At 51.0% G+C, this 22,486-nt stretch overlaps 8 protein-coding genes across 8 annotated transcripts; 1 reads left to right on the top strand and 7 right to left on the bottom strand.

Moving 5' to 3' along the window:
* Positions 1 to 52: 52 nt before the first annotated feature.
* On the bottom strand, positions 53 to 4,046 carry BO88DRAFT_491045 (a-pheromone processing metallopeptidase Ste23). Its single transcript, XM_025712829.1, has 2 exons — positions 3,395 to 4,046; positions 53 to 3,320 (listed from the first exon to the last, which is right to left on the bottom strand). Exons 1-2 carry the CDS (start codon positions 3,875 to 3,877, stop codon positions 240 to 242), a joined length of 3,564 nt encoding a protein of 1,187 aa, XP_025558862.1. The 5' UTR covers positions 3,878 to 4,046; the 3' UTR covers positions 53 to 239.
* An 806-nt stretch (positions 4,047 to 4,852) lies between these two features.
* Positions 4,853 to 5,613, bottom strand: BO88DRAFT_408013 (putative BYS1 domain protein). The gene has a single exon (XM_025707595.1). It carries the CDS (start codon positions 5,518 to 5,520, stop codon positions 5,041 to 5,043), a length of 480 nt encoding a protein of 159 aa, XP_025558861.1. The 5' UTR covers positions 5,521 to 5,613; the 3' UTR covers positions 4,853 to 5,040.
* Positions 5,614 to 6,766: 1,153 nt separating this feature from the next.
* On the bottom strand, positions 6,767 to 9,865 carry hdaA (histone deacetylase hdaA; the record flags this gene model as incomplete). Its single annotated transcript, XM_025708373.1, has 15 exons — positions 6,767 to 7,039; positions 7,090 to 7,196; positions 7,245 to 7,324; positions 7,375 to 7,460; positions 7,510 to 7,602; positions 7,648 to 7,711; positions 7,768 to 7,815; positions 7,860 to 7,971; positions 8,015 to 8,225; positions 8,275 to 8,402; positions 8,450 to 8,562; positions 8,611 to 8,749; positions 8,805 to 8,818; positions 8,868 to 9,156; positions 9,220 to 9,865. The coding sequence occupies 15 exons, from the start codon at positions 9,863 to 9,865 to the stop codon at positions 6,767 to 6,769; spliced, it is 2,403 nt and encodes an 800-aa protein (XP_025558860.1).
* A 1,095-nt stretch (positions 9,866 to 10,960) lies between these two features.
* On the bottom strand, positions 10,961 to 12,395 carry gpdA (glyceraldehyde 3-phosphate dehydrogenase GpdA; the record flags this gene model as incomplete). Its single annotated transcript, XM_025708372.1, has 7 exons — positions 10,961 to 10,989; positions 11,048 to 11,218; positions 11,274 to 11,958; positions 12,033 to 12,096; positions 12,197 to 12,210; positions 12,270 to 12,305; positions 12,384 to 12,395. 7 exons carry the CDS (start codon positions 12,393 to 12,395, stop codon positions 10,961 to 10,963), a joined length of 1,011 nt encoding a protein of 336 aa, XP_025558859.1.
* Positions 12,396 to 14,194: 1,799 nt separating this feature from the next.
* BO88DRAFT_408009 (PHO88 family protein) lies at positions 14,195 to 15,364 on the bottom strand. Its single transcript, XM_025707594.1, has 3 exons — positions 15,293 to 15,364; positions 15,029 to 15,189; positions 14,195 to 14,972 (listed from the first exon to the last, which is right to left on the bottom strand). Exons 1-3 carry the CDS (start codon positions 15,307 to 15,309, stop codon positions 14,587 to 14,589), a joined length of 564 nt encoding a protein of 187 aa, XP_025558858.1. The 5' UTR covers positions 15,310 to 15,364; the 3' UTR covers positions 14,195 to 14,586.
* A 704-nt stretch (positions 15,365 to 16,068) lies between these two features.
* Positions 16,069 to 17,302, top strand: htz1 (histone H2AZ). The gene is made up of 3 exons (XM_025701515.1): positions 16,069 to 16,374; positions 16,729 to 16,798; positions 16,882 to 17,302. Exons 1-3 carry the CDS (start codon positions 16,276 to 16,278, stop codon positions 17,127 to 17,129), a joined length of 417 nt encoding a protein of 138 aa, XP_025558857.1. The 5' UTR covers positions 16,069 to 16,275; the 3' UTR covers positions 17,130 to 17,302.
* A 721-nt stretch (positions 17,303 to 18,023) lies between these two features.
* On the bottom strand, positions 18,024 to 18,487 carry BO88DRAFT_150240 (uncharacterized protein). The gene has a single exon (XM_025701514.1). It carries the CDS (start codon positions 18,382 to 18,384, stop codon positions 18,133 to 18,135), a length of 252 nt encoding a protein of 83 aa, XP_025558856.1. The 5' UTR covers positions 18,385 to 18,487; the 3' UTR covers positions 18,024 to 18,132.
* Positions 18,488 to 19,348: 861 nt separating this feature from the next.
* On the bottom strand, positions 19,349 to 21,300 carry BO88DRAFT_429108 (putative R3H domain protein; the record flags this gene model as incomplete). The annotated part of the gene is made up of 3 exons (XM_025709121.1): positions 19,349 to 20,310; positions 20,348 to 20,894; positions 20,959 to 21,300. 3 exons carry the CDS (start codon positions 21,298 to 21,300, stop codon positions 19,349 to 19,351), a joined length of 1,851 nt encoding a protein of 616 aa, XP_025558855.1.
* Between the last annotated feature and the right edge of the window lie 1,186 nt (positions 21,301 to 22,486).

Genomic DNA, 22,486 nt, shown 5'->3' with positions numbered 1-22,486 from the left:
GCTTAAGACTACAAAGTAGCAACTGTTAAAAATGGTGTTGAATCATCATATGGTTTATTCTTTGCTGATTCTATTCTCATTTATCAGAGTAAATCTAACTCAAATCACAACCTAACCCCAAACACAGCCCCGTCCCTCCCATGCAACAAGCCCACGCCAACTATGCAAACCCAACAATACAACATCATGTCTATCAATGCGACGGACTTCCGCCCCAACATCCAACTCGATCATGAAGTTTAAAGCTTGGCATCAAAGTCTTCGAATTCGCTAAGATCGGTCACCGGGCTGGGTCCAGCACTGACGGCCAGACGAGCCTTGAACTCGGGGACATTGTTGATGTAGGTAGACTGCTGGAGGTCACCGTTCGTGCCGTTCGGCTGGACAGCTGTTCCATCACTCTTAGGCTCGATGCCGGCTTGCTTCAATTGCAAACCCAGGCTGCTTTCGATCTGCGCGATGACGGGCTTGGTCTGCTGCTCGGAGAGACTCATGCCAGACTCGAGGAACGCCTTCAGAGTGGCCAAAATTTGAGCCTCGTCGCCGCTCGACACATCGACAGTGGCAAAAGCAGTGCTCAGACGTTCCGTGTCCACGGCGAAGCCAGCCGCCTCCAATTGCTTGCCGAGGAACGAAACGACCTGGGCCTTCTGCTCCTCGGGCTTGGTGGCATGCGCATGCGCACCGGCCTGGGCCTTGAGGTGAATCGCCAGCTTGGCCCGAGTCGCGGATTTGGGGTAGACGAATTGCTTGTAGAACTGGATGAGGTCGGCCTTGGTCAACGTCCGGACGTTCGCAGCATCGCTTTCGTTCTGCACGAAGTCGAAGTATTCCGAGCCGATATGGGACCAGAACCGATTGGTCTCAGAGCTCAAGTTCTTGAGTTTCTCCAGTCGCTTGTTGATAACACTGCGCTTGTGGCTCTCAAACTCTTGCTCGGACATATTCGCCAAACTCTTTCCGAAACCGGTCAGGAAAGCGTCGATGCGAGACTCGAGATAAGCAGCATTGCGCTCACTCTGGATGATCACACGGTAACCCATGGTCGTCGCAGAGTAGCGGGCGCCACTCCAGACAACATAACCAAGCTGCTCCTTGCTCCGCAGTTGGTCAAAGGCAGGCTCATCCGTCATCTGAGCAAACAGCAGCAGCTTGGCCCGCAGAGCATCGTCGTCAAGCTTTCCAACGAACAAGTAGTATTCAATGCAGTGGTTGACGTTGGCAGGATCCTTCAGGGCACGCTCGTAGACATAGTTGGCGCCCGGGGGAAGGATCATGTTGCGTCTAACGTGCCACTGGGATTCGGGCAGCGCACGGCTTTGAAGAGTCGACTCCACCAAGTCGGTCATGCGCAGCGCATCCTCCTTGTACAAGTTACCGTGGGCCAGGACTTCGATGTGATTCTGGCGGAGAAGTTGAGGGAAGAAGCATGAAACGTCATCTGCCTCGATGTGTACCAACTCAGCGGCATACTGCTCGTTGAGCCACGTCCTTTCGGCAGTCAAGTAGCGCGTGTAGTCGCCAACCTGATAGAACGGTTGCTGGTACTCTGCGTTCTTGTAATTCCGAGTCATACGCTCTTTGATGATGTTGAAACGATCCGGTTTGATGACCAGGTCCCGCATACTGGTAAGCACCTTTTCAAGGAGAACCGACATCTTATCATTGTATCCGCCAACTGAGATATCAAGGCCGAAGAGGCTGGCAGACAACGAATAGTCGAGACCCGCAAGCTCTGCGTCGTAGGAGTACTCATTCAGAGCGTCGCGAACCAGCTCGCAGTAGAACTTGGTCTTGACCAGGTTTGCCGGGGTAGCATACGCCAAGGGATTCCTCAGCGTGACATGAACAGTCGCCTTGGGGACCCAGAAACGGTCATCCTTCTTGTACCACAATCGGACATGGTCATCATGACGGATCAGCTTGGGGGTCTTGGCCGGCTCGGACACCTCCTTCTTCTCCACAGTGAGCCTGGTAGGAACGAACTCGTTCTTGTGTGGAATGTGGAGCTCGGACAGTCTACTCTCGGGAGAGGTCTCCGCAGCCTTGCGGATGCTGTCCATGAAGTCTTCCGGAATATCTTCGACCTTGTACTCAGTTCCGTACCATTTCTCACGGCAATTCCAGTCACCGGGGTAATCCTGGGCGACAATCACCATTCTGAAGTTGTCGGGTCGCAGGTACGACAGCGCCTTCTTGACCAGCTCGGGTTCGAACTTCCGCAGGAGGTTGCCGCTGAGAAGCCATTCCCTGGGGTAAGGCTTCTGCATCACGCTGCTCAGGCGACTCGTGAAGCGACTGGCGGGGGACTTTTGCTTGAAACGGAACTCGACTTCAGCCAGGTTCTTCATTTCATCGAAGATCCACTGCTGAGGCTCGCGCTCCTTGATCATGCCGATGTACTCAAACACCACCTTGGTGACCTCGCGATACTGTTTCAGACCCTCGGGAGTCAGCCGAACGGAGATGGTGAAGAAGGCGGAGCCCGGGCAAACAGGCATCACACCTGCGGACAAGCCGTTTGCCCAACCCTTCGCTTTGATGTAGGCCAGGATGCTGCCTGGACCTTCATGGCCGATCAGATGGCTCAGATAACGGCTGGGTTGGGATTCGAACAACGACTCTTCATCCATGAAGGGAAAGTACAAGTCGAGCGAGCGCATATCCATGACTGGTTTGGCGAAGATCTGTTTGCCCAAATGTTCCGGTAGGCAAGGTTGAACGTGGTCCCAGCGGTTCTGGGGAAGATCTTGGTTCTTCACATGTTTGAACAAGTCACTCACCCACTGCTCCATTTCATCCAGAGAGTCCCGTCCCAGCACCACCAATTTCATGATGTTGGACGAATAGTGCGCCTGGTAGAATTTGATAAACTCCTGTCGGACCTCCAACCCCCGCTTTTGCGGCTCCTCTTTCAGAGTCTGCAGGTTCCCGGTCGAGAAATGGTGGTACGGGTGGGCAGGGTTGGACAAACTCTTGTTCAATTGCATCAACCGCCACAGGTCGCTCTGCAGGTTCTTCTTATTTTCCGAATCTACTGCCTGCAGCTCGCGGTCCAAGGTCGACTCGAGAAAAAGGGGCTCTACGAAGAACTGCGCAAAGCGATCCAGAGCACCATACAGGGGCGACGTGTGGTGGTTCGGCTTTGCGGGTGTGTCTGTGCCGTTCAATGTTCCATTGGCGTCGTTAGGTGTGTCGTCAGGAGAAGCCGTGGTGGCACCGACCTCAAAGAAATAGTTCGTCTCGGTGGCTGCGGTATAGGCGTTGGAGGAACCGGAGTTGGATGCTAGGTACTGATTGTAGGCATTCTCCTTGGGATACTACACAGGGTTAACATGTTTTCGCATAATCTCAAGCGGACAATGGGTCTCGTGTTCCGAGGGGGACCACCTACCTTCATGGTTCCCATGAAAAGCAGATGTTCTACCGCATGCGCCATGCCCGGCATGTCGTCTGCGTCTGAAAAGTTGCCGACATTGACATTGACGGCCGCACTAGCCTTGTCTGTGTCGGGATCATGTACGAGAAGAGCCTCTAGTTTGTTCGGCAGGCGAATGACACGATAGGAGCGATCATCGAGCTCGGGCTTCTCCAACTGCTCAGCGAGGCGCTCGATAGATCCCATGGTTGCGGTATGAGAGAAGAGGCGAGCACAAGAAGGGAGGGAATGCGAGACAAGGGCGTGAGACGAGCGCAGGGCAGGAGATGAGGAGTAGCGCTCGTTCGGTGTGGGGAAGCGTGGCGAGGGGTAGATAAAAGGAGGGGCAATCGCCGCAGAGGCGCCTGACTTAGAGAAGGCGCGAAAAGCTGGGGAGCGAAGATATAAAGGCACTCGAGAGTTCCACAAGCGGCGTGTTGCAGGGGACCTTGGAGGCATCCAGAGAAAGGAGGGATCGGTTGCCGGGAAGCACCGCTCGGGGCGCAGGCGGTGTTGGAAAGTTGCCGGCGTGAAAGTGAAAGGGGGTAGGGAAGTCCCGTATTTGAAATTAGCAGTTTGAGAACTAAACAGAGCAAATGGGGTTAGCAGAACGCCACGTAGGAAGAGGTGAAGGGGCAAGCGAGGCAATTACCGGGGTCAATGGTCGAAGTATATCTTGTGGCACGAAGGAGGGAGAGTGACTTGTCGGTGGGTTCCTCGGCGGGAGGCGATGCACAATGCATGGCTTGGGGCATCCTAGGCGGTGAAGCCCCGCGATAAGGCGGTCAACGTGGGATACTTCATTGCATATTGTCTGTTGCCAGTGAATTGGTTACTCTTAAATTCTGTGATGTGAATTAGATATTTAAAGATGTTTTGCTTCTATGTTGAAGTGCAACACCAACTACTGGTAGTTGGCCCTTCACCCGGGGGCTATTAATATCACTACTAGTGCTACTACATATACCTCGGCAACTCCGCAGCTGGATATCTTCAGATTTCAAATTATCAGTCCACTTCCCAATTAATGAGTCTAAGATTCAATCTCAATGTAGTATCATTGCTTCTACGTAGTATTCACTCATGATCATCTACTTCTTCACCCAAATCGCATTGTCTCCGCTTACTGAGGAGTATGTGTAGCCGACTACGGCGAACACCTGTTCACTTTATAAATAAGTAGATGCATGCAGCAACTACAAACACACTAACAAATACGTGAGTATATATGTAGTGGATAAGCCATCGTGCCCTACCATATCGTCATTGACACATTGATTGGCTCTCATCAGGCATGCTTCACTGGAAGCTAGACCGCATATCCACTACTCCATATTTAAACATATATATACCAAACACAGCTATTACTTCCCAGTGAAAAAAACTACCATTATGTAATATGAGCTTGCACTACTCTATACTTAACTAATCCCAGTGATCATGACATGGCATACAATCAATAAATTCAGCTAGTGACATACCTACACACTCTCTAGACATTTCACAATCGATCAATCCGCAAGTCAACACAAATAACAACATCACATTAAACCCCCAGATACCCTAATAATCCCTAATTCTCGACTTGCCACTCCAAACCCTAAACCAGAAACCCATCCAGCCTAACAACTATCCGCACAAACCGTCAAGACCTCATCCGCCTCATCCTGACAACTCCTCACAACACTTCCAGCAGGGGGCACACCCCCAGCCCAACAAATACTCTGGCAGCTAGCATCACTCGAGACAAGACTAACCACACTACCCGAGAACGGATCGCCATAGACATCCGAGATATCATAAAAGACGTTACCGGAGGACGTATCCAAAGTATAGGCGTAATCCGTCTGCGGAGCGCCGCTGTACAGACCGTTTTCTGTGGTGGTGATCTTCAGGGCGACACCGCCGGAGGTCGTATCGTAGTAGAAGGTCTCGCTGTAGCTGGAACCCGGGTCGATGGTTTGCATGCTGCTGACGGAGCCGCCCACGGACCAGAGGTAGATCGGGGAGGTGCAGTTGTTTTGCACGATGGCGGAGCCCGTGGCGGTGGTTAGGGGGAGGAGGGGGAGAAGTAGAGAGAGGGCTTTGGTGGTGAGATGCATGGTGGTTGATTGTGGTTGTGGAAGTAGTACTTTAATTGGGGTTGAGTGATGTGAGGATTGTTGGATGGGATAGGACTTCGATGGAGGGTGGAAGGGTGGGTTATATATCTATTTATTTCTAGTCGGTAGACATAGCTACTTAAGTTGTATTCATATTCATGGAGGTATGAGAATAATAGCAACTACATCATAGCAAACACCATCATCCCACCCATCCATAACAAAGACATAGGCATAGGTCATAATGTCTCACATCTCCTCTCCATCTCCATCGCCAAGTACATTAGCAGTCCACCAAATGCATTAGCAGCATATAGTACCACCCCAAAATAACACCTGCACTATTCCAATCAATCGAACCGAAGCGAAGAGAACACTCGATGAATCAACTGACCCCGACTAAAACCCAACCAATGGATTCCATCTCACCGCTTATATTCAGGCGTCCCATAGATTAAACCTGCAATTACCTTGCCATTTAATAAACTGGCTAGGAGGCTCAGTCCGTACATATGCGAATATAGGAAGTATTGCAGTGCGGCTTACCCCGCGGGGTTCGTGCGTGAGACATTAGTTACATTATGTGAGAGAGAGAGATAGATGCGTATGGTTAATTTGACTATTGTGTATGTCATGGTCAGGTGCATAAGTAAGCACATAAGCAGCGTGATGTCGGATGTAAGTCATAATAGGTACCACGATCCAATCATGAGATTTGGCTGTGGAGGAGTCATGGATGAACTACTCATGTATGTCTCAGTTCGGTTGCGGAGATTCGGATGATCGGATGGAGTTTCCTTGGCAGGAGATTGAGTAGTCAGCGGGTGTGTCTGCAGGTTGCTCGTATTGCAGTGGGTTCTAGTTAGTGGGTTAATTGTCTCGTAGGCGAGATAGATTAATATATTGACGGGAGGCCTTGCGTGGGTTGCATCTATTGTTGTTTGAGGGAGTTGCTGGGTGGATGTGGTTATGGTGCTATGCGGCAGCCTGGACTACCTTGGATGGGATGAAGAATTGTTCTTCCTGCCCGCACACTAACCATTTCAGTTATAGAGTTACCCTATGATTAGCGTTCGGTATGTGAACAACTACAGCGGAATGCCTGATCATGAAGTATGCTCAACCAGTACCCTGCATCTCTACTAGGTACAATTGCAATGTTCGTCCAAGACAAAACTGAACTTCCCACCTATGCATAGATCCAACACAAACAAAATTACAGCGCGCACTCCACTTAAGACCCCGCTCAGCCCGGCACCGAACGGGCCTCCGCCTGGTTCTCCTTCGTTGGGGACCGGCTCTTCGACTTGGGCTTCTTCTCATCTTCCGTCTCCTCGCTATCTTGCACGTCCGCACGCTCGGAGATCCATTGGTATACCTCCTCTTTGTGGTGCATGAGCATCTCACTCAGACTGGCTTTGGGCGATTGGACGAGCTGGCCGTAGCGCTTAGATGGCTTGCGCCGTGTCTCCACGTTGTTCCAGACGCCGTGCGTGTGCGAGACGAAGACAAGGGAGTTCTGGTAATGTGAGTAAGGAATTACAGGTTTGAAGGGGTCAACTGGCTTACATCTTTGTACCACCGCGACAGCCAAACCTGGGTGTGAGAGGCTATGGCGCGAACCGGGTTCTCGGCAACGAAGGAAACAACGCTGTTCACTCGTTTATACAATGTTTCTGTTCACACATCAGCCGCTGCCTCCCTTTTCGAGCAAACTAACTCACCTCGGTTGATTAGTAGGTTGGCTACTCCGTAGAAGGCATTGCCTACGCCCATGAAGAAAATCTCGGTGGCCTCGCTCGGTCTGCAATTGTCAGTTTCAGGCTACTTGTTGATAGTCTCGGCATCACTAACTCGATATAGTTATCCCACAGGTAGCCCGCCAATTCCTCAGTAGCCGTGGGCCGATTTTCGTCTTCTTCCTCATATTTACCGGATGACTGTGTGGATCAGTACTCATTCAACAGCTGATATAGTCACCGAGCTTACAGGATCGATCGTCACATGCTTAGGGATATTAACATCGATGACTGCATACCCCTTGCTCACAGCCCATCCAATGTATTCCTTCATGACATCAGCCTACCACTGTCAGCACAAGTCCAATAATATGGCGCAGACACATACCAGCCAGCAGTTATGGGCTTCCAACTTGTTAGTGACGGGATGGGGCAAACCCATGATCTCAGGACTGCGTATGGTTAATTAAACGCTTGATTGCCGATTATTCATCGGCAGCGAACTCACGGATCATGAAATATCACTACAAGTGGCACGGCTTGGTGATAGTTGGGGCTGTATGGAGTTAGCTAAGCCAAGCTCGTTGTGGGTCTACTTACCTTGCCAGAACCTGATTTTCGAATGACCGGGAGATGGCAGTACGATATATGAAGAGAGATGTGAGCTTGTAGTTGTCGTAAAGTTGTTTTGACTGGTAAGCGCGTATAACATCTGCAGGAGTTAGCATTGCCGGGTAATGGGTGCGGAACCTTACCATGGAGCCTATCAGTGAAGAGCCCATCCTGAGGAGGCCCTTTAGGGTACATGCAGTGCCAGTAATGCGACTGGATCATCATCACACGCCGTACAGTTGTGGTGGCCAGAGCTGAGGGTGAAGTGGTATGAAGTCGGTCCGGCGGGTCTCCCATCAGCGTTTTTGTGACAGCGAGTGCTGACTTGGAGATAGACCTAAAGTTGTAACCACCCTATTGTTTGGTAAGCCTAAAATTCTCAACAACCTCGGTGTGTGCATACCTCGAGACAAACGGCAACCTTGCCATTGGCAAGCGTCATGAGCATGTGTGTCATGTGAGCGTAGCACGAAGGTGTAACAAAACATCCACCAAGCTCGTCGCCTGCAGCCGCATCAAACCCGGAGGCAACTGATCCATGTTAGAGATACACACCCACTACTCGAGTCCTTACGTACCGATGACAAGGTCCGGGTTGAACTCATGAGCAATTGGCATGACAACTTGTTGAAAAGCATACATATAGTCACCATCGCCCATCCCTTGGCTCGGCCAGGGTATATTCACGTTTCTGAAGATGTTAGAGAAGCTTCGACATAACAGCAATCTAGGAGCATACCTTCCAACACCCGGGCCTTCACCACAGTGATCCCAATCACCTTCTTCCCCTCCAGGATAGAATTTCCCATCCTGATACACATGGAGTGAGATGTATAGGATATTAGGGTCATCATAGAAAGCTTTTTGAATACCATTCCCTAGAAGAGTGAGTCAGATATTTTCATTCCATGCGTATTATGAGCCCCTAATTACCGTGATGCACGTCCCTAGTCGGTCAGTATCTCCGCAGATTGAAGTGAAAAGGGCTAAGCATACCAGTCGAGAATCAAAATCTTTCTGCAGCTGTCACCTAGTCGATTCTGACAAACACGGGCTGCTACAGAGACATTATTGAACAGACAAAATCCCATAGTTTTGTCGTGCTCGGCATGATGCCCCGGAGGCCGGATCACTGCAATGGCATTCTTGACCTTCCGGGTTGCAACAGCCAAGCATGTCTCAATCGCGCCTCCAACTGACAGAATCGATGATGCAAACGTCAATTTATTAAAGTAAATCGAGTCACGTGTGTGTTCCAATGCAATGAGCTCATCATCAGACATGTCTGTTAACCGTTAGAGAACCAGAACAAAAACCAGAACCTGAAAGACTTTGAACATAGGTCTACCTTTGGTGCTTTCTACGAACGCAAAATGATCAGGCGTATGAATGAGCGAGATCTCCGCTTCAGTAGCATTGCGAGCATTGATGCGCTTTAGCGGTCGCGAGACCAGCGGACGGCATGATTCGGGATCATCGACTAGTCCCGCTCGACAAAGTTCCTTGTAAATGTAGTAGATCCGTCGCGGATCCTCTGGATGAACGTCCGCTGTTGGCCGCACTTCACAGTGATAACGCATCTGAACGTCATAACATAACCCAGAAGGAAGTGAGGCGATGGGAAGCCCAGTGCGGGCTACAGTATCCTCATCAGTCCAATCCGAGTTGTCCTCGACAAGGCTATCTTGCTTGTCAAAGTCTTCAGTAGTGGCGTCGCCAGAGTCTGACTTGGGCAGGCTTTTAGGTGGCGATACTCCCTGATCTTCTGCCGATGCCGTGTTCTCAGGCCTCGGGTCTCCCGAGTGTACAGACAACGGCAGCTTCATGGTCGGACCCAGCAATGGCGGTGCAATAGATGGATCCGAGCTACCATTGAGCTGACCAGCACCCTGGCTGCTGGGCCCATTGCTTGGCCATTGATGTGAAGAAACAGAGGTGGGGTGGTGGGAGCCTGCCTCTCCCATGACGGTGTCTTCGTCCTCGTCCATTGCCATGGAGATTGGATGTGTGAGAGCGCCTAGTTTCTTCCTGACTGATGATTTACCAGTGCGCAAATGTCATGGTCAAATGCGCAGATTAGAATCAGATAATGTTCAATAGACGGTAAAGTAACACCAGGAATACGACGAATGCAGATGACCCAAGGCACCGGTGGCAGACAAGTGAGAAATAAGTAAGAGATTAGACTAAGTTGATCGGGGTTGGAGCCTTGCGAACCAGCACACAAGCAGAACCGAGGTCGCTGTATGGAGAGTTGAGAGAGCACAAAACAAGGGAACTAGTAGATAGTACTAGGTCCGAAGCTCAGAGGCTCAGCCGCGACAACGACCAATGCAAGGAGGGACCAGACCGTATCAGAAGAAAGTGAAAGCGTCGCAAAATACAACTTCAGGCCAAGTCTAAAAGGCCACGGGTGGCTGTTGGTACGGTAGTCACCGCAACGCGCACACCAGCATAGGAGATCTGGTCCAGGAGTCTTGGATCAATGTAGCTCTAAAATCCGTGGTCGAACTGCCCTCCACGTGACTTGGATGGCCGCGGACACCCCTCGGACCACCCAAAAGTACCAAGTGAACACTAAAGAAGGGGATATTGAGCTCGTTTTGTTTCTTGAAGGAGATTACGAAAATCTGCAATGACTGGGATGTGGCATGGACCAAAAGCCTGTGGTATCATCCTTCTTGCACCGGTAGAAAGCGCCGAGAAAATCCCGCGGCTCGCCGAAGTCGATTAAGCATAGTTACGCATTCCATTCACTGCAGAGCTTAGTCACCACCGCAGCATTGCATCTGGGGCCGACGTTATCAACTGGTGCATGCTGAGAACTACATTGCCAATGCTACCAGGTCTCTTCCTACGAAACAAATATGCCGTCGTGGACATCTTACGCACTGACCAAGGCCGTCAATTTGAACGTGAAATATGAACATTGTATCATTTCATTAAATTGTACGTCATCATGAGCTTTTACGCTAGGAGTTAAGACCTTCTCAAGCTTCCCCACACACTGGGTTCCACGAGAGCCGTCTGCGCTCGGCAATCAGTCTCACTCACAGCACACTTCTGAATTCAGTTTGCCGTCCTGATTCCTACTGGGCATCAACCTTGGAGATGTAGGCTAGAAGAGAAATTAGTAAGATGTCACCAATTGTGAGGGGAGACAAGAATGTCCTTACCAATGAGGTCGACAACACGGCGGGAGTAACCCCACTCGTTGTCGTACCAGGAGACGAGCTTGACGAAGTTGGAGTTGAGGGCGATACCGGCCTTGGCATCGAAGATGGAGGAGTGGTCGTCACCGTTCAGGTCGGAGGAGACGATGTCGTCCTCAGTGTAGCCGAGGATGCCTATAAAAGGATTAGTTGTCGAACCACACGGTGTCATTTTTGCGTAGGAACTCACCCTTGAGCTCGTTCTCGGAAGCATCCTTGATGGCCTTCTTGATCTCGTCGTAGCTGGTGGCCTTCTCGAGGCGGCAGGTCAAGTCGACAACGGAGACGTTGGAGGTGGGCACACGCATGGCCATACCAGTGAGCTTGCCGTTAAGGGTGGGGATAACCTTGCCGACAGCCTTGGCAGCACCGGTGGAGGAGGGGATGATGTTCTGGGCCGCAGTACGGCCACCACGCCAGTCCTTGCTGGAGGGGGCATCGACGACCTTCTGGGTAGCGGTGTAGGAGTGGACAGTGGTCATGAGACCCTCAACGATGCCGAACTTGTCGTTGATGACCTTGGCGAGGGGAGCAAGGCAGTTGGTGGTGCAAGAGGCGTTGGAGAGGACGTTGACATCCTTGGTGTAGGAGGTGTTGTTGACACCCATGACGAACATGGGGGCATCAGCGGAAGGAGCAGAGATGACGACCTTCTTGGCACCACCCTTCAAGTGGGCGGAGGCCTTCTCCTGGGTGGTGAAAACACCAGTGGACTCGACGATGTAGTCAGCGCCGGTGGTGCCCCAGGGGATGGCAGCGGGGTCACGCTCAGCGAAGAAGCGGATCTTCTTGCCGTTGACGATCAGACCCTCCTCGTAGGTCTCGATGGTGCCCTTGAACTGGCCGTGGGTGCTGTCGTACTTGAGCATGTAGGCCTATCGCAGATTCACTCCGTTAGCCACTTGCTTCTTGTTGATCTGTAGCAGACAATGCATGAGGCAGAACGTACAGCATAGTGGGTCTCGATGAAGGGGTCGTTGACAGCAACGACGTCAACCTCGCCGTGGTTGATGCTGTGCAGCCAAACATGTCAGTATAACGTTCTCGCAATGTCGATTAGACTCCATGGGTCCCAACTAGGGCCATCGAGTGACGGTGAAAGATGGCACTCACGCGTTACGGAAGACCTGTACACTCATGTTAGTCTCTACCACCCGGAAGCAGTAATGAGGGAAGAGCAACTTACGATACGTCCGATACGACCGAAGCCGTTGATACCGACCTAATGGCATTGATGTGAGTATAAAAGATCATCAGGCTGGTAGATAGCTGAACCACGCCTGGTAAGTCATTGGCGTACCTTGGGAGCCATTGTGTAGATGCGTCTGTTCGGCGGGGTATTAGGTCAGTCAAAGCTTCGTGATGTAATGAGATGGGGGGGAGCTGGCAGAGAGGGAGATGATGTGCAAGATGCAAAGTCAGAAGGGAGGAAGACTCACTTGAGGATGAATTGGATGGAAAGAGGACAGATGTGATGAGGAGAGGATGGATGAAGAAGAAGAAGAGAGAAAGTAAAAGGGAGGAAGGAAAAGTTCAGCGGCGGGGGAGGGGAAGTAGAAAAAGGGTAGAGGGGGAGGGAACCTCAAGGACTGACGCAACGACCAGGTCAGGCCTTCTACTGGGTCCTCCGCTCCTGGAGGAGGTACAGATGCCGCGCCCAGTCGAATGCGCACACCGGGGAGACAGACGGGGCAAAAGCTACCTGAGCTCTGCCACGGCATGAAGATGGGTCAATTGTCAGCTGGATTCCCGGCTTGCGCCGCTCCCCAGTTCCCCAGCAGCCCTTTCCGGTTTCATACACCGGGCAAAGCAGGAGACTCACGATATTTGGATCTCCTGCTCCCCCTCGGCAGCTGCCGTACCGACCAATGAGCGTGTCCCCCCTCCATCACGCCGGGTACTCACCCTTCACTATCTCGATTCTCGAGAATATTTTGCCAGTTCGTCGGGTTCAATTGATACCTTCTACCTAGGTTATACGGAACTCCAGCTCGGGACAACGGGTCTATCCCCCGGGTTTTTGTTACGATCCTACCCGTAGACTGCCGCGGAGGCGAGGAACTGGACGGGATGAGATGATGTAATAGAATCGGCCCATCCATAGAGTCATATACCATAGTAGTATTTACTAGGTAGTCAGTTGTTATTATTATTATTATTCACTCCAGAAAATACTACTGCTAACTACTCTTTCAACCCAAAAAGAGGGGCAGTGCCGGCCTTGCCGCTTTCGGCCCGTGATCCCGGTGATGGAATAACGTTAGTCCAGTACCCCTCCATGTTGGAGTCGCGTGGCTGGACCCCAAAGGCGGTACCTTCTCCTTCCCCATTCTTATTATTCTGGCCTCTGGCCCCTCTTGGGTCTCTCCCGTCACCCAAATCAATTCACCGGAGTCCTCACCGGTCATCACGCGCTTGGTCATATTTTTTTTTCTCTCCTTTCTGGAGCGGGATGAGTGGGATGATGGCTCCAACGGTTCATCTCATTCGGCCGGGCGCGCGTCTAATTGCTTGAAAGCTACGGATCCATGGGGGGGCACGATGCATGCATATTATTGCTGAGGGTACCCATGTCGGTGATGCTCTGGCCTCTTTTGAATACTCCAACCAAATGGACGAATCTGATATGTCAGATGCATGATAACGGATGCATGTGGCTTTGATTTGGGAATTAACTGGCTGGGACTTTTCTTTCTTTCCGGTACAATAACATCAGTGGTACCGTAGCATAACTATTTATGGCCGCCTAAGGGCCGCGCACCAAGGTTTGTCCCTAGCACATAGTACTAAGTATAATTCCACGCCACAACGGTGTGCTTGGATTTATTCAATTGGCAACAGCATGACTTGGGAGTGTAGCACAACTCCAAACGGCTCTGGTTTGACTCGGGTTTCATGATCATGCTGGCGTGTCCATGTCCAGGGTCGCGGAGATCGGAAGATGGTTCTAGTACTTTCTACATATTGCTGAAAAGTGGCCCCATCCAGCCTCCAGCCTTACATGGGGTAAATGCACCAGGTTACTTCGAGCAAGTGACACCGTGTGGCCACAGCCCGTATTGCTTAGAAATGCCTTCATTGTCTTCACCGGCCACCGATGTTGGTATGTCAGGAGACGCAAGCCGTGAGACAACAAAGCATCGGCAGGTACTTCGCCACTCATCATCGTTTCCGCTCCTACCTGGTTGGGAAGCCATATCGGTAGGGATTTCTAATTATCTATTCGCCCCTTGACTCATGCTGCGGCATGAGTGAACATGGGACATGAGGTCACCACTGCCGTGGTTCTATTATATTGATAGTAAGCGGTCATTGCGAATGATATCGACAACATGCATAGTCATAAAAGTCTCCCATCACAGCAGCCAAGAAAGCCAGTGTGAAGCCAGAAATGCGCAAATCCAAGGTGAATTCGCGCTCACTCCATTGAAACCACATCTATAAATACACAGGAGGCAAGACCTAGCAATATCTCTCGCGCTCCTTCCCCAGAATCTGTCACCTTACTCCTCCTTGACACCGCCCCTCCAGTTCTTCTCCGCGTTCTCAACGGAGGCCTTGTCGCTCTTGATCTGGCCCTGGTTCAGGAAGCTGTTGCTGGCCTTGAAGGGGCGCTGGAGGTCACCGGTCGCAGGCTTGCCGAAGACGTGGATCTTGACCAGGTTCGACTCGAAGGCACCCTTGAGGGGGATGATGGACTGGATCAAGAGAGGGTTGGTGTACTTGAAGTAAAGGTGCATCACACCCATCATACCCACACCCATCAGCTGGCTCCTCATCAGCTGGCGCAGCTGTCCCTTGTCGTACTCCATGTTGGTAGTGGTGACCGGCTTGGGCTCCTCGCCGCTACCCATAGGGGCAGGCTCCACGTATTTCAATGTAGTCAGATCTGATCGCAAAGTATTAGCGAACCGTAGCTTAATGAAGACAGAATAAGAAGCATACCATTCTTTTTGTTGATCTTCGACTGAGTGTACAGATACACTCCCAGAATGATCACGTTGGACAGGATGTACATGCCACGGACCAGCATCAGGACATCGGGGTCCTCGAAGGGAACCTTCTTCGCCAGCTGCATCATCACCACGATGATGGCCAGGTTGGTACTGCAAGACGGGCAAAATGTCAGTATTATTCACCGAGTAGCATCACGACATGGCAGACCATGGTCGTTCGAGTCGTATGCAGAATAATGCAGGTATCACTTACACTTGAGGAGACACCATCTTGCCGGTAGTACTGAGACCAGGGAGCCTTGAGAAGTGAGGAGCAGCACACGATGATGTGAAACTGGGGAGGATGGGGAACGCGTGCGCAAGGACAGAAACTTCGAACTGCGGAACTGGAGCCCCGGGGAAGTCGGACAGCTGTCCAGATAGTGAGGATCACGTGCTTGCTCTTGACCTCTCTTGGCTTAGCCGTATCAGTGTAAGGCGTAAGGGAAGATAGCGGCGATAAGAAAGTGATAAGCAGGTTTATTACCTGATTCGGCGGTTCAAGGTCTACTGCAGCCTCAGGCATACAGTCCCCCGGACAAGGCAAAGGCACAGATCACCTGGCTGCTTAGATAATCCGCTGAGCAACTATCATGGTCTGCACACTCTCCTGCCAACCTCTGTTATATCGCTACGAACGTGTGCAAACCCCCCACGTTACGGTTTAAAGGTCTCTGTGTCCTCTCTCCGCTGATTAGACCCACTGGTGCAAGTATATTGATGCAATTATATTTGCTCACAAGTGTGGTATGTCTGGCATTTGGGGATTCGACTACTGAGTGACTCTACCCAGCAATGGCGTGGACGCTCAGCCCCAGTTCCATGCGCCCAATAAAGCGAGGCCATCGGTGCTTTGGCTGAAATTCTTTCTCGAGATCAAGACAAGATACAAGGACCTGAAGCTAGTACTTCGCTGCCTTTGCAACGGCGACCAACAACCACCTCGTCCGTTATGACATCTCCGTGGATGGAAGCTGAGCAGGTTTCCCAAAACGGACTAGCGCCACTCGACGGTCGACGCCCGTCTTTAGCGACCAGGATGGCTCTGACATTTCTGACTCCTTCATCCATCAACAACGCGCGTGCTTGTGCTGCATCGGATCGCACCAACATCCACCATCACGTTCTACCACTTCCAATACTCGACTGACGCGACATTTTCGCCCCTGCGGCCCCAAATCTCGACGCTTTTGCAAAATGCCTGGTGGAAAGGGAAAGTCTATCGGTGGAAAGGCCGGCTCCAAGGACTCTGCGGGGAAGAGCCAGAAGTCCCACAGCGCAAAGGCTGGTCTGCAGGTCCGTATTCGTCCTTTTTTTCTCCCTGCAGGCATATGACATTTGATCCATCCCATGGTGTCTGGCGGCGACATACCACTGAAACCGTTATGGCGTGGGATTTTGCTTTTTGCCTCCTTTGCCCCTCGCGATCGCCTTTATGTTCGCAAAAGCACGCGTATAGCTTTTCTATATCAAACATAATTCCTTCAAAAGCTATATCGCACCGGCTTGTCGCGGTTCGGGCGACTGGGTTGAGAGGGGTGGCAGTCACGATCCCTCCCGTATCCACCTTCACATCAAAGCTTCACTTCACACATTCATGCCTATCTACTATCATCAGTCCCATTCGCTGACAGTATCCTTCAACTACAGTTCCCTTGCGGTCGTGTTAAGCGCTTTTTGAAGAACAACACCCAGAACAAAATGCGCGTTGGCGCCAAAGGTACGACCCATTTGTCTAAGCCTACAGAAGGCGCACCTTCCTTTGTCTTCTTTTTCAGCCATGCTGACAAATCCCGATCGCAGCCGCCGTGTATGTCACCGCTGTTCTCGAATATCTGACTGCGGAAGTCCTCGAATTGGCCGGAAACGCTGCCAAGGATCTCAAAGTCAAGCGTATCACCCCGCGTCATCTGCAGCTCGCCATCCGTGGTGATGAGGAGTTGGATACCCTGATCCGCGCCACTATTGCCTTCGGAGGTGTTCTGCCGCGCATCAACCGCGCGCTCCTGCTGAAGGTGGAGCAAAAGAAGAAGAGCAAGACTGAGGCTTAAATGATGGTGGATACCCGACGAACTCCGGCGTTTGGTGATTGAATGATCGTTAAAGGGGAAAAAGCTAGGAACGGGTTCTTTATTGTGATCATGAAGCTACTTCCACCCCCTCTGCAAAATCACGTCCGAACAGGGAGGCAAGGAAATCAGGTCACGTCCTTCTGACGAACAAAAAAAGCCCACCTTTTATTCTCGTGACGCTGCGAAGCTCGAGATAATTATTTCCAAGTTCTTCCTTGCTTCCCCCCATCTTTTATTTTACTTTTATTATTTTATCTCCCCTGACAGCTTGATGTCTTTTGTGTGTATTCCGTGTTTCATGTCAAATTTTCCAAGGGCGCTGTAATGGGAAAAAGGGGATATGTTTCGGTAGTGGGAAAGTTATTATTATTTATTTATTTATTTATTTCCATGACTTTTCTTCTATTTTCTCTTCTTCACTTTTACCCCTTATGTTTCTGTACTCTTGTGTCTTCTCTAATTTCAACGGGTCTGTACGAGTCTACCTTTTTATTTACCGCCTTCTCCTATTATCTTCTTTTCTTCCTTCTATGTGACTGACCCATTCGATCATCCCTGCCCTGCTGATACACCAAAGAAATGGCTGGGTGTGATATGACAGGAGTCGTACTACTACATGTGTATTGTCGAGTAGATCCTAACTACCTTAGTAAGTAACATTACTTAAACCTGCTTGTATGAAATGATCACTAGTTTCATATAGTAGACGGTACGTATATATTCACGCCTGATATCATATCTAACATGGCACTTCGCGTTAGTACTAAGAGTAGCCTAGTAGATAAGTAGTTCCAGAGTGATCTACATACATATATTGAAACGCTACTTGTTACCAGTAGTACTTACTACTAACTAGTTGAACCGAACTAAACGATGCGATTGAGCATTGGAAGTGAATGACGTCTCTATACCTAGTACTATATACTATACTACAGTCTAGTAAGTCCCGAAGCGACCATGATGAGAACAACAACTGAACTGATCAATCAAGCTCTGTGAGGGTTTGAAGGAGAGAAAAGGGGATGGAGAGAGTCAACAATGTATATAAATACAGAAAAACAACAGCTAAGTAAGTGGAAGGGAGGTATGGCGATTTGAATGGCAAGGTAGATAAGGGAAGAGGGTGACGAGCCCACCTAATGGCAAGGGAAATATAATCCGGCCAGACCGCCGTCGGGAAAAGGGATAAATCACAGGACGTCATCAAGTCGGACAATATTGCAAGAGTTGTCATTTGTCCACCTAGATAGTTGCCCAGGCATTCTCATCCCTAGAAAAGATACCCACAGGCAAAACTCTCCCCCTCCAAGAAGCTGCAAAGAATGCAAATATCCGCCCATACAATTCGCCACTGTATCTCCCCTAACGCACGCCATGCAAGTCATCAAGTTTTTTTTGAATTACACCTGCAGGTCAGGGAATTGAAAATTTGTAAAGAGAATGAATGACCCGTCCTCGGCAACAGCCACATTGCATACGATGTGGTATGCCGACAACGTTCCGTCAATTCCTCCCCTCCCACTATCACAGGGGCTCCATAAAAAAAAAACACGATTAGAGGAGATGAGAGAACAAAAGCACATTGGACACGTCTGACAGAGAAATAAAAACATTAAATGATGCAAATTGCCCCATATACAAAGTGACAAACAAGTAGATAGAAGGAGATAAGTAAAAAGGTTAAATGCAAATGCTGGTGAGTCATTTCTCTTGCCATGGGCACACAAAGACATCCGAATCCCGTTTTGTTGTCGTCCTTCGTAGCCATCCAGGTGTTGATGATTGGTTTTATATTGCTTTCCGCCGACACAATTTGTAGAAGGTAAAAAGTAAAAGTAAGAGGAAAAAAAAAGTATAGATAAAAAAAATGTTCCTGCATGCAAGGCGCCCGCGTCTCAAATAGTCCACAGCTTTCTTTTTGGGGAGGTCTTTATTTTCCGCGAAACAAGGAGAAAAGCATAAAAAGGTTGCGTTCAAACAGCGTGCCTGCTGGGCTGCCCCAAAATAACGTCTAAACTTGGCTAGATCAGAGAAATATTCTTTTGGTTCTCTCGGTTGAGTGTCATCTCGTCATCCCTCATCGAATCGTAAGCCAATAATCGCAGAACAGGATCAGGCCTCGTGATATAAGAGTCGTATGCATCTTGCGGCAAAGCAATCTAACAAGTTTCGTCGTCTTCGTCTTCCCATCAAAGTGTTTACTCCACAATAATCTCTACACCAGAGCTGGTGCGTAACTCGTCGCTTCCGCGCGATTGGTGTCCGTTCTGGCGTCGAAATCCTGGACCTTTCTCGGGCATCGGGCCTCTCGGCTGCCTAATGGGCATGCGCTCCTGTGACTGACCGTCAAATCCAACTCCGATGGATCGGTTACTACCGATGGGACCAGCGCTAGAGGGCTGACTTTCTGGCTGCTCCCAAGAGAACATACCCCGCAATCTCCTCGGGCTCGCATTCGGCCCACCAATTCCAGTGCCCAGAGAGAGGCTACTGAGGCTGTTAACCAACAGACTGTCGTCGCGCTGCATACCGAGGGAGGAACCGGATGGCGCGGACGTAAGCGTAGGGGTGTTGGAAGTGCCGCTCGTGGCACCATCGTAATGTTGCAGGCGCGCACCGTTAGACTGCAGCGCCGCAGGGAAGCTGGCAGAAGAGGGGACGGGGGATGGCGTGTAGGAGCGTAGGTCTGCAAACGACTTGGCGGCTCGAAGGTTCTGCGTGTTGCCAAAGTTGCCAGGGGAGTCCAAGACTCCCAGGAAGCCAGCAGAAGGCTGACCGCGCAAAGTGTTAAAATGAGTGGGTCCGTCGTTGCGAGACTCACTGAAATCAATGGTTGCGGCGCGGTTCAGTCCACGACGAGCTGTCTCCGTCGGTTGGACAGCGGCAGGGATGGACGACAAGGGAGGGCTAACATTGGTGCCAGGAGCGACCTTGAAAACATGCACCTGCCGCTGATCACCTGATCCCCGAGACGCATGGCCTAGGCCCATGTTGTGAGCAAGTGTATGAACGGTGCGGCGCTGGACAGGAGAAAGGTTGGACGGGAACACGAGGGTATCACGCGCCGTATCTTCCTTGAAAAGAAGAAGCTGCGAGTAGTACGAAAGCGTTGTGCTATCGTTGAGGTCGACCTCTGTAGATACGCGGGATGGGTTAGCGACTTGCAGAAAACAGCACAGGGGTGTCGAGCCACCTACCCAACTTTTGGCCACGCTGGGAGACGGGGGACGGGGAGGTAGCGGGAAGGTGCGAGGTCAGAGACGACATGGAACTCTGAGTCTGAAGTTGCGAGGTCGCCATGGGGCGATGCTGCTCTTCCAGCTGACCACGACGCTCGCGCTTCTCACGTTCAATCCGCTCCCGCTCCTGTAGCGGCAGCATCTTCTTGTATTCGACCCGCAGTTTCCGACCCTGGAGCTCGAAATGGTTGAGGACCTCGATGACGGTGGCGGTCTCCTCAGCAGAAGTGAAGTTGGCGAAAGCCAATCCCCGGAAGACGCCGTTGTCGAAGTGGTAGTTGAAGGCGTAAGGCAGGGGCAAGTTGAGCTCAGTCATGAGCTGCACCAGCTGCTCCTTCTTCACCGCAAAGGGAATGTTCTTGATGACAATGGCGGTGGGAATCAACTCGTCCTCCGCTTCCGACGGACCACCAGAGGCTTCCGGGCGCATCGCGCTGCTTTGGAGGGGACCGGGACCGAGGTTGGAGAAGGCGCTGGGGATGCCAGGCTGCTGATCAAGCCATGTCTACTCGTCAGTCAGCAACGCCAATTCCATCAAATTCATTCCACCCACGCAATTGAATACATACCGTTGGCAAGCCCGCCCTGCCAGTACGCGAAGTTGTCTTGAGGCTGGTCGAAGCCGACCGAATGCCTCCAAGAGCTTGCGCATTGGCAAAGCCGTTGGGGTTCCAGGTCTGGGAGCCGGCCAGATCGTAGGCGTAGGAGTTGTTGTGCAGCGACGAGTTCAGGCGCTCCAGCCGACCGGTGTCGTAACGAGCCATGTCGTCATACAAGTTCACGGGCATGGGGCCATACGCGTCAAACTGACGAGAGGGTTGACGGTGCAGCGGCTGCTGGTGGCGTTGGGAGCCAGGAGAACGCGCCGCGGAGTTATCGTGGTACATGTCCTGGGCTTGTTGATAGCTCATGGCGGCGAAAAGATTGCAGAATCCCTAGAAGCAACCAAACCGAGGAATGTGGGCACTGAGATCCACCACACAACGAACCCTTTCAATAGATCGCAACTGTTGTGTCTGACGAAACTACTCAAACATAGGAGCGACCGGACAGGCGCTGGACAGTAGCGGAGAGGAGGATGTCAAACCACGCTTGGTTTGGGGGTGTTTGCAAGGTCGAGAGGATCGTAGCAAAACAGGGTCAACTTCCGAGGGGGAGGAGGGAGTGACCGATCGTTTGGTTGACTGCGGAGAGGAAAAGCGCGGTGGAAGCGACAAAAACCGAAGAAAAACAAGCAAAATCGCTCACAGCTGCTGAAATGATTCTCTCGTGACTATTGGGTCATCAATGGCCGTCGTATCCTTTAGCATAAAAATGTTAGGAACTATTTTTTCTTTCGTTTTTGCTTTTTTTTTTTATGTTTGTCTTTCGCTTCTCAAGACCCCTAGGGGCATCAGAAGAGGGCAGGGAAGGGAGAAGTCGGGAAAAAAGAAAATGGGGTTGCGGAAAAAATCGAAGTAGCAAGAGAAGGAAGAAATGGAAAATAAACGGAGCTTTAACACGGGAAGAGAGATAAGGAAAAAAAGGAAAACGAGCTGCCACTACCTGGGAAGGATAAGCAGTGCCCAAGGCTTTTTGATGGCCGAACAGAGAAAGAGAGAAAGAGAGAGAGAGGGAGGGAGGGAGGGAGAATTGGGAGGAGTGAGGGGGAAGGGAAGGAAAACGAGGAACGAGCAAGTAGCAGGTGGTCCAGGAGGAAGAGGAACACCAAAGGAATCTTACTCTTTGGCTGCAGTTGCTGCTTATTGCTGCTGGTTGCTGCTGGGGGGGAAAAGGGAAGGAAAGGGAAAGGGAAAGGCACGCCCGCCAAAACGGCACGCAGAAAGAAAAGCCGGCAACACCGCGACCGCTTAGTCGGGTCCGGTCTGGTCTGGTCTTTTTTTTTCTGCTCTTCCGCGAATCCACACCCCGAGGAAGGGAGCAAGAGGGAAAACAAAAGAAAAGGAAATAAAATATAATAGAAGAAAAGGAGTTGATGGGGATGGCTGAACGCACTCTGCTGCACTGCACTGGATAGATCGTGCGGGAAATGTGATGGAGAGAAAGCAACGAGAGAAGCGCGGCTTGCCCCCAAAGTCAGGAACACCCGGTCTGACT

Source organism: Aspergillus vadensis, assembly GCF_003184925.1.
Source record: "Aspergillus vadensis CBS 113365 unplaced genomic scaffold BO88scaffold_27, whole genome shotgun sequence".
Lineage (NCBI taxonomy): Eukaryota > Fungi > Ascomycota > Eurotiomycetes > Eurotiales > Aspergillaceae > Aspergillus > Aspergillus vadensis.
Note: the sequence above shows the minus strand (reverse complement) of the source record. Positions and strands in the feature narration are given on the sequence as shown.

What these genes read in the sequence shown, in the direction of transcription:
- BO88DRAFT_408013 (XM_025707595.1), bottom strand. Translation starts at nt 5,520, where the DNA reads ATGCATCTCACCACCAAAGCCCTCTCTCTACTTCTCCCCCTCCTCCCC.
- BO88DRAFT_491045 (XM_025712829.1), bottom strand. Translation starts at nt 3,877, where the DNA reads ATGCCTCCAAGGTCCCCTGCAACACGCCGCTTGTGGAACTCTCGAGTG. An exon ending in TTTTCATGGGAACCATGAAG is followed by an intron (nt 3,321 to 3,394) that starts GTAGGTGGTCCC and finishes AACCCTGTGTAG; the next exon opens with TATCCCAAGGAGAATGCCTA.
- BO88DRAFT_150240 (XM_025701514.1), bottom strand. Translation starts at nt 18,384, where the DNA reads ATGACAACTCTTGCAATATTGTCCGACTTGATGACGTCCTGTGATTTA.
- BO88DRAFT_408009 (XM_025707594.1), bottom strand. An exon ending in GAAGATCAACAAAAAGAATG is followed by an intron (nt 14,973 to 15,028) that starts GTATGCTTCTTA and finishes CTTTGCGATCAG; the next exon opens with ATCTGACTACATTGAAATAC.
- htz1 (XM_025701515.1), top strand. Translation starts at nt 16,276, where the DNA reads ATGCCTGGTGGAAAGGGAAAGTCTATCGGTGGAAAGGCCGGCTCCAAG. An exon ending in GCGCAAAGGCTGGTCTGCAG is followed by an intron (nt 16,375 to 16,728) that starts GTCCGTATTCGT and finishes CTTCAACTACAG; the next exon opens with TTCCCTTGCGGTCGTGTTAA. An exon ending in AATGCGCGTTGGCGCCAAAG is followed by an intron (nt 16,799 to 16,881) that starts GTACGACCCATT and finishes TCCCGATCGCAG; the next exon opens with CCGCCGTGTATGTCACCGCT.